Here is a 9,590-nt window from a genome sequence, read left to right as displayed (position 1 = left end):
TGTTTCGAAAGTTTTCATTAGGAGCCAGATCTAGTTTGAGAAGAGAAATTCTACCATAGGAGTGGAAACCTACCTATGGGTTGGCTGTGAATGTTGACTAGTCTGAAGCAAGCTTGCATCTTTTCCCTTCCAGCGCCAGAGTGGAAACCTAGTGGTCAGGGCTGCGAGAGATAGTTGGTTATGATCACAAGAGTGATGTAGTCATATGTTCGTGACTCGAGTTCTAGATTTTTAGTTAGGGTTTTTTAAATTACTTTTATCAATGTTTTGAATCGTTTATCCCCGGAGATTATTTCCTTGAAAATCCAGCGCCTCGTTTTTACTGTCTTAAACCGATTTTCATTTAAGCTTTTAGTCATTAGGTTGTTTTTGATTCCCAGCTGATTTTCATTCAAGTTTTAGATTAGGTTTTGTTTAGTTTTTCTAGTCGATTTTCTTAAGCATTTTTCATTTTCCTGTTTAGTTTAGAATTTACATTTTAGTGACAACCCAAAAACTTCTTTAAATTTGACAAGTTCTAAACTTCCTTACTTCATATTTCTTTCAAAGGCTTTTGCAGAAAAAATCCTCCTTCCCTGTGGATTCGATCTCTAAGTACTACAATCGATCAGTTGTGCACTTGCGGCTTTTTGATTTCTATTAGGGTAAAACTTGACACCCTCATCCACAGGCACATCAGATCTCTAACCGAGTATGTTGTTATTTTGGGAGATTCACTTTTTTCATGGAAAACTAAGAAGCAAGAGACAGTATCTCATTCATCTACTAAGGCTGAATACCGCGCAATGTCTTTTACATATTCTGAGATACAGTGGCTACTTAAGCTTCTTCCAGTGTTTGGTATCAAACCTCCGGAGTCTGTCTCCTTCTTTTGCAATAACAAATTAGCCCTTAATAATCTTCGGAATCCTGCCTTTCACGAAAGGACAAAGCATATCGAAATTGACTACTACATTATTTGCGATGCATTTCAAGCTGGTGAGCTTCCTCTGGCCTACGTCCGCACAACAGAGCAAGTAGCAGATCTCCTAACCAAGGCCCTTGGTCGCGTCCAGTTCTCTTATCATCTTTGCAAGATGGGAGTTCGTAATCTCTACTCGCCATCTTGAGGGGGAGTATTAGATGATATCTATGTAAATCTAGGAAATAACGAAATATTCTTATTTGATATTATCTAATACTTAGAAGTGAAGCTAAGACAAACCTATATGATATACTCAACCTTTTTGGAATGAAAATCTTGACATCTTTGCTACACAATAATTTTTCTTTGTACCTAAGTTGCACAAAGACAGACATAGAGAATGTAAATAAAAAAGATAAGTCCATTTAATTATCGAAAAACATTTCAACTAAGTATGTGTCGTGATTCTATTAAATCACTAGAAGGGGTCAGAGGCAAGGCCAATCTGATACAATAATTTTTTTTCTTGGAAAGATTTAGTTGGGCATAACATATTTTGGTTCAAGGATACTATTAGTATCGGCAAGCTTGTATTTACTCATAAATGTACAAAAACCATCTATTTCTTATGTTACAATCTCAAGGAAAACAGTGCCAAAAGAGTTATCTTTGAAGGACTTGGTGATAATTATGTCTATGGAAGTCTTTTTCAATCACTCAGAGAATCACTCAGAGAGTCATCTGTTTTTTACAAACGCAAGTAAGTGAATTTTTCGATGACTACTGTTTTTAATGATTTCTTAGTGTTTAAGCTTTATTTAAGATCTCAGATATTAGTTGTCTTAAGAGCAAGACTCTTACTTATTACTAGAATTGAGACATTGATTCAGTCTTTTTAATTAGTAGCATTGTATAATTGTGGATTAATATGCAGATGCATTGTTTATGGCTCGATTAAAGTAAGTTCTAGATGTGTGTGAAACTGTTTTATTTTATTTTTGTAATTTACATTTGTTCTACGATCTAAACTAAGTAAAAGTATTAAATACGATCCAAATTTTAAAATAAGAAAAAAGGAAACATCTGGGGCATTAGTCAAATATTCTTTTTTGGAATCACAAATCCGCGGAAAAAAAGAGACATCTAAGAAACATCTGGGGCAAATGTAAAATAAGAAAAAGTATTGAATACGAATATTGAATATGAAGAACTGAGGGCAAAAGGGCTTTAAAAAAAAAACAAAAAAAGGCCCAAGTCAAAAGAAAAGCCTTTGATTTACTTTTTCAGGACTAAAATATTTCTCTTCGGAGAGTCGATTGATTCTTCTCCTTCAATCACCTTTCAACGATAAGACAGAGAGGCAAAACGAGTTTCACAGATTCCTAAAAAGGAAAGATCTCCGGTTTACAGAACGGCGCAGAATCATCATTTCCAAACTTCTGATTTTTCTGATTTATCTTCGATTTGGATCCAATCTCAATCCTCGATTTCTCCGACTGGTTAGATTTTTTCCGACTGGTTCGATTTTTTCTGGTAATTTTTCTTATTCGAGTTTGAAATACAGAATCAATTATCGGAAAATCTGCATCTGTTTATCCTCATTGATTTTGGGTTTTAATTACTATTTTGTATTCTCGATTTTTTCTGCGTTTGATTGATTGGCTTGTTCACTGTTTGGCTGCTGGAAAATGCGGGTAGGAGAAGAAGGTTATTGATTAAAATTAGATAATTAAGAAGCTTGTTTAGTTGAGATGAGAAAGTTATTAATCCCTTTAATCACTTTTTAATGAGTCTAAAACAAATTGTATATGTTTAGTCTTAGCTTAATGAGAAAGCAACTTGATGAGCTGGTGTGGTCTGGTCTGAATAGGTCAGCGATTGCGATGTGCTTCGGTTTCAGCTTTTTATTTCCAAAAGAAGAACATTTTGAGAGAATCTTTAAACATAATGCGGTTTTAAGAATTGCTGCATTGATCTATTCTTGATGTATACATTTAACATATGTTGTTTGCCTTTCAAATGATTTTAACGGCTCTGAGAGATTGATATAAACAGGCTTTTTTAATGATGTTCTTGCGAATTAAGTGGTCAATTTATACTGTTAGTTTTGCAGGTCAAGGGTGGCAATGGCTAATTCCAAGGGATCACAGAGTGTTAAAGACTTGACGTACCCAGGAAAAAACGCTTTGCTCCCTCCAAAGATTCCGTTTCCTAGCGTATCAGCACCGTATTCCGAGTATATTCCCAGTGGTTCGATTGGTTCAAGGCATAATCAGAAGCTTAGTGTAGAGAAAACGCACCACCAGAGGACATCCTCTGAGAGCGATTTGGTAGAAGAGCCTCCCTTTTGGCTTGATGATCTACTCAATGAGCCAGAGAGCCCTGTTCGAAAATGTGGTCACCGGCGTTCATCAAGTGACTCGTACGCGTATCTAGACATGGCTAATGCCAAGAACATAAGCTTGACTCTCCAAAATGATTTCAGTTATAGGAATGTTGGTTCTTCCAATCAAAGAGGAACTCAGGAGCTTGATTGGAACAAAAATGCTCAGGACGCTGCCTTCTACCCTGATGCTAATTTTCTAAAACAGACGATTCGACAGCGAGAGTCTTTGGTGGCATCTGGGCCTCGCTCTTCTTGGTTGCCTTTTACTCGAGAGAGTGTGGGTGGAAAACACATGGGACCATCGTATATGTCTCAAGAAGCAACAGTGAAATCAGAAACAAAGAACTACGCCAAAACTCTTTCTCATGAGGCTAAAAAGTTCTCTCCTGAGGAAAAAAACTCCAGTCCTCAGCCCGGGACTTATGATGCTGACAATACTAGACGAGCCAAACAGTATGTGATCTCTTTTACTCGTTCTTGATTTATTTACTTATCTAAAGCCATTTAGAATTGAAGATTTTCATGCCATTTCACCATATTGTCATCAATGGTGAATGTCCCCATTGGCTTATTGATTCATTATGATATGATTCTTGGTCTTAGTAACTGAAGGAGAATTTTGCATCTTTAAATAGCATCATCATATGTCAAGTAGTGAGAGATAAGTGATACTGATGGATTATTGATATTTACTATTAGTTTCCATTATCTTAACCTGGTTAGTTGCTTCTTCCTGCAGGCAATTTGCGCAACGATCACGGGTCCGTAAGCTCCAGTACATATCTGAGCTAGAAAGGAATGTACAAGCATTGCAGGTAAGGCTAGTAAAAACTTTATTTTAAGGAGAGAGTTACAATTTCGGGAACACTGAAGTATGGGTTTCATTGGTATCGATATAGGCAGAAGGCTCCAAAGTTTCAGCTGAGCTTGATTTTCTCAACCAGCGGAATTTAATTCTGAGTATGGAAAATAAAGCTCTTAAGCACCGCCTCGAAAGTATAGCTCAGGAGAAGCTGCTCAAACAATGTAAGTTTCTGCCTCCCACCCAAAAAAGTATCCTTTTAGCTTCTTTTAGATCCAAACTCTAAACTGAAGTATAATTTGTAAGTAGTAGCTAGTTATCAAGATTGAACATTACCTAACTGACGGGTATCCGAAATTATCGGTACTCTTCTCAAATCTGTTAAAGTTACTTTCCCCATTAATGTGAATTAATGTGCTAGAGAAACAAGTTGTTAGCCATACAAAAGCAACGATCTCACAAATTGTATAGACTGACTCAGAAAGGAGAATTAAGTTTTGTAGCAAAGTATTCAACTCATGAGCTCTCTATTATTCAGTGGAAGCAAGCTTTAGAAGACTTGTTAGCCTATTCAATACTTCAACTCATGAGTTCTCTGTTATTCAGTGGAACAGGAGGTGTTGGAAAAGGAGATTGGAAGACTACGAGCTCTGTATCAGCAACAACAACAAACAAACCAACCATCAGCAAGTCACGGACGGTCTACTAGCAAAGATCTCGACTCTCAGTTCTCAAGTCTTTCACTGAACACCAAGGATTCCAACTGTAGGCGTGACTCTGTGTCTGTGACGGGTCAATTCCACTTTTAGTCAATGAATCTCTCTACCCACTGGTTCATTAGACCTTAAGGACCTGGCGTAGGCTTTTCAAACAAGATCAGACCCTGATCTACTGTCTTGTAATACTCCTTCACCGCACACGTTTTTAACTCCCCGGCCATTACTTTTTCCATTACCTGAAAACCTATTTTACTTCCAGCAGATGTCTTGCCTGAGGTGGTTTAGTTCGAAGATCAGACACCTGGACTTCATTTATCTGGTGATTGTTGTACCGACTTGTGATATGGGACCGAATATTTCGATACCCGGACAAAGTAAAAAACACTGATCTGTGGAGTTGTACTATGATCTCTACTGTTTGTTTGTATTGTATTGTATTTTATATTAGTGGTAAAATGGTGCATTCCCTTCGAGTGAATGCTTCATGTAAAGTATATGATGTCATTTCCTGTTGTAAGACTTCCCAAATGTCAAGATATTTGATTGCTTCAGAATCTGCCTTTGTCCTTGTATTCTTATAAGCTCCGACAATTCAGGTCCTGTGAGTGAAGTTCTGTGATTATTTTTCATACAAGAGAGAACGACAATTATTATCGCAGATTTTAGAACGATAATTCAGGTCCTGTGAGTGAAGTTCAATCCGTATTTTAGTTTTGGTTTTGGATTTCCAAAGTATAAAGAATATTTTATTGTGGATAGTTTGTTATAGTTTTTTTTTATGTCTAAATTTATTATGAAACTCTTCCTGCTCCACAAATATTCACGATCATGATGAACGCTTAGCTTATACTATGTTGAAGATTTCCTATAAACTCACCTCTATGTAGAAATCACATTCTCTACTATGTAGAAATTGCATTCTCTAAACATAATGTTCTAACAAGTTTTAGAAGATGATGTTAACGAGGATAGGTTCAACAGAATGATCAACAAGTCTTACAAGAAGATGCTAATGTGGAAGGGTTTCGGCAGAATGTTCAAAAAGTCTTACAAGAAGATAGCAATGTAAATAGATTAACAAAATGCTCAACATGTCTTACAAAAAAATGTTAATGTTGATGAATTTCACCACAATGTTCCACAAGTCTTATATATAAAGATGTTAAAATGGATGAATTTGATCAGCAGGATGCTACAGTTTTATAAGAACTTGAAGGAGGATATTTTATGTTTGATGGTAATACGAAGATGATGTTAAAGAGGATAAGTTTTAGCAGAATATGCAATGAGTCTTACAAGATATTAATGTGGAGGAAGATAATCTTTGGGCTGACCAGTTGTTTAATAATAATTTTGGTGTAGTAACGAAGATGATGTTAATGTAGATGGCTTTTAGCAGAATGTTTAACAAGTTTTAGAAGATGATGTTATTTTAGCAGAGGATAATCTCTGAATTGACAAGTTGTTTTATGATTGTAATGACTGTAGTATTCAAAATCATGATGTGTTTAGTGTTGATAATAATGACGGATATCATGGTGGGTTTGGTGCTGGGAATAAATACAAAGATCATGGTGTGTTAGGTGCGAGAGCTGGCAATGTTTAAATTTCATTAGCCGCTAGTCGAGATGGCCTAGCGTCTAAGACCATCTCCAATGGTTGAGATCTATTGGAGTTCTTGGTTCTTTTTTTATTATTTGTTTGTGTTATTTACATCTATATATACATTTGTAAGAAGCTTTATATTTTTATGCCTCCAATGGGAGGTTATTCAGGAAATGTGAGAAAGAGAAAATGTGAGAGAGAGAAAATGAACACATGTTTTTCGATTTTCTGAGAGAAAAAAAAAAGAAAACATAATTTTTATTACTTGCACCAACCATATGATAACACATATGAGGTTGTTCATGAGTTCTAAAATCTCTTCATCAAGGAGCGGTACGTGGGTTTATTAGGTTTTAATCTTTATTTTTTAATTAAAAATAGGTTAACAACTCTTTAACAACCTACTATTGGAGATGGTCTAAAGGAAAAATCACAGGTTAATCATGGATCAGTATTAGGTTTTTTAATCAACAAATATCTGATAAGCTCAGAAGAGTTTATATCACGAAGAAGAAGAGTTCAGAGTTGGCTCAAAGAGCATCTACAGATGATAAAGAAGAGGAATTTGCAAACGAGTCGTCCGCTGACGTGAAAGAAAGAAGGACGAGTAACACGAGTTCACACTACAGTGTTCACACTAGCTATAGTATTACGATAGAGTATAAATAGTTGTTCGTTTTGTTTGTTAGGATTATCGAATTGTTGTTCGTTCTTTTGGTTGCTCGAGAGTCAGTTCTCAGTAAATTGGCAAGTCTCTTGAATCTGTTCTTGAGATTTGATTCCTTCGATGATTCAGTATCTGAGAGTCTATTTGGGATTGAGACCAGAGTTTCAGGAAGTTATCAAGCTCAAAGAATCAAAGACTCTAACAAAATATTTTCACGTAGACATAAGAATAGAAGATAGTGCCTTCTGCACAACAATTGCCAACGCAGCATCTCAGAACAGTCATCAACACCGAACTACGTATGTACCATTGAAATCATCATCAGTCTATAACTCTCAGCGCACTACATATGTGTCACCGAATCAGGATTACTCAAAAGAAAATGGCAGACAGAATGACAGACCTGCAAAGAAACAGATTGGGGTGAGAAATGAGATACAGGATAAACAAGCTGAAAGTTGTGGTCATGATCGACAGTGGGGCGACTAATAATTTCATTGACCCATCGATAGTGACTAAAGCGAAACTCAACCAAAAAGGAAGTCGTCACTTGGAGATTCTGTTAGGAACTAGCATCACTGCTCAAGGTTTAAAAATATGCAAAGAGGTGTCTTTTACGCTACAGACATAACAGTTTAACGCGAATTTTGTTGTCCTAGAATTAGGCAACAATGTCATTATTCTTGGCGTATAATGGTTAAGGATATTAGGGAAGTGTGAGATGGATTGGGAAAACCATGAGATGTCGTTTAATCATAGAGGAGCGATTGTGACTCTCTACGGGGATCCCTCTCTCCATAACAGTAAACCTTCCTTGAAGAATGTTCAGAATGTAACTGGTTTCAACATGGAATTGTTTCAAGCTGAGCAGAAGGAGTTAACATGTGACATTCCAGAACCAGTCGAACGTTTATTGCAGGGGTACGTGAACATTTTTGCAGAACCCACCCAGCTACCACCCATTCGGGTCATGAACATGCTGTAAACATTATCAATGTAGTTGGTCCAATAAGCGTTTGTCCCTACAGATACCCTCAAGCTTATAAGGAGGAGATGGAGAAATTAGTGAAGAAAATGCTTGACGATGGTATCATCAGACCAAGTAGGAGTCCATACTCAAGCCCAGTTTATTGGTCAAGAAAAAAGACTCTAGTTGGCGCTTCTGCATTGATTACAGGGCTCTGAATAAAATTATCATCCTGGATAAGTTTCCCATTCCAATGATAGATCAACTACTGGATGAACTACATGGGGCTAAAGTGTTTTCAAAACTTGATCTAAAATCCGGGTATCATCAAATAAGGATGGAGGAAAGAGACATAGAAAAGACGGCATGGCCATTATGAGTTCTTGGGCATGCCTTTTGGGGTAAGCAACACACCTGCTACATTTCAGGCATTGATAAATTCCTTGTTCAGGCCTTATTTGGGACAGTTTGTGCTGGTTTTTTTTATGACATACTGATATTCAGCTCAACCTTAAGTGATCACATTCAACATTTGAAGACTGTGTTGGACATCTTTGCTCAACAACAATTGGTTGCTAATAAGAAAAAATGCATGTTTAGACAGGACATGATTGGGTATTTGGGTAACGTGATATCTTATGAAGGAGTAGCTACTGATCCGGCAAAAACCGAAGCAATGCGAAAGTGGCCAATTCCAAGGACGGTAAAAGAGCTAAAAGAATTTTAGGCCTGACTGGATATTACAGGCGTTTTGTACGCGGTTATGGCACCCTGGCTAGACCGTTGACAGACAAAAAAAGAATCAGTTTGAGTGGTGTCCGAGATCTCAAATAGCTTTTGAACAGCTAAAAGAAGCAATGATATGCGCACCAGTCTTGGCCTTACCTAACTTTGAAGAGGTTTTCATTGTAGAGTCAGATGCATCAGGCTACGGAGTAGGAGCGGTATTGATGCAAGGCAAAAATCCTATTGCTTACTTCAGTCACGAACTATCAGATAAAGAACAGATCGAACCAATATATGAACGCGAGCTAATGGCGATTGTCTTAGCAGTACAAGAATGGAGACATTATTTGATTGGCAGGAAATTCTATGTTCATACAGACCAGAAAAGTCTAAAATTTCTGCTAGATCAAAGAGATGTTTCACTAGAGTATCAACGCTGGCTAACTAAGCTTCTGGGTTATGACTTTGAAATCATATATAAACCAGGGATAGAAAAGAAAGCAGCCGATAGCTTATCAAGAATGGGTTCAGAGAAGTTGCTTACTAGTTCTGCACTTCTACTATCTTTGACAGTTCCTTCGAGCTTACAGTTGCAAGATATCTTAAAGGAGATTGCTGAGAATGATGAGTTACAGTTGTTAAAGAACAGAGTAATCACATAACCTGATGCGAAACCAAGATATATAGTGGTTGATGGTAAATTATTGTTCAAAGGAAGATTGGTTATCCCTCGGGAGTCTATATATATTCCGTTGATACTACAAGTTTTCCATGATGCTGTGATAGGAGGGCATTCAGGGTTTTTGAAAACACT

The 9,590-nt window shown here is 36.9% G+C and overlaps 1 protein-coding gene across 6 annotated transcripts; it reads left to right on the top strand.

The window, feature by feature from the left end:
* Positions 1-2,210: 2,210 nt before the first annotated feature.
* Positions 2,211-5,357, top strand: LOC18009733 (uncharacterized protein At4g06598). 6 transcript variants are annotated; one of them, XR_002896784.1, is made up of 6 exons: positions 2,223-2,437; positions 3,010-3,743; positions 4,030-4,105; positions 4,190-4,316; positions 4,699-4,990; positions 5,074-5,357. XR_002896784.1 is itself a non-coding variant. In XM_024148867.1 (5 exons), the coding sequence occupies exons 2-5, from the start codon at positions 3,031-3,033 to the stop codon at positions 4,899-4,901; spliced, it is 1,119 nt and encodes a 372-aa protein (XP_024004635.1). In that variant the 5' UTR covers positions 2,211-2,437; positions 3,018-3,030; the 3' UTR covers positions 4,902-5,357. The 6 variants fall into 6 exon arrangements, 4 of the variants coding, with proteins under 4 accessions (XP_024004635.1, XP_024004637.1, XP_024004633.1 ...); XR_002896785.1 differs by having other exon boundaries at positions 5,071-5,357; XM_024148867.1 differs by having other exon boundaries at positions 2,211-2,437; positions 3,018-3,743; positions 4,699-5,357.
* The last annotated feature ends 4,233 nt before the right edge of the window (positions 5,358-9,590 follow it).

Source organism: Eutrema salsugineum, unplaced genomic scaffold, assembly GCF_000478725.1.
Source record: "Eutrema salsugineum unplaced genomic scaffold, Eutsalg1_0 scaffold_8, whole genome shotgun sequence".
NCBI lineage: Eukaryota > Viridiplantae > Streptophyta > Magnoliopsida > Brassicales > Brassicaceae > Eutrema > Eutrema salsugineum.
The sequence above is the reverse complement of the archived record's forward strand: the minus strand, read 5'-3'. Positions and strand labels throughout refer to the sequence as shown.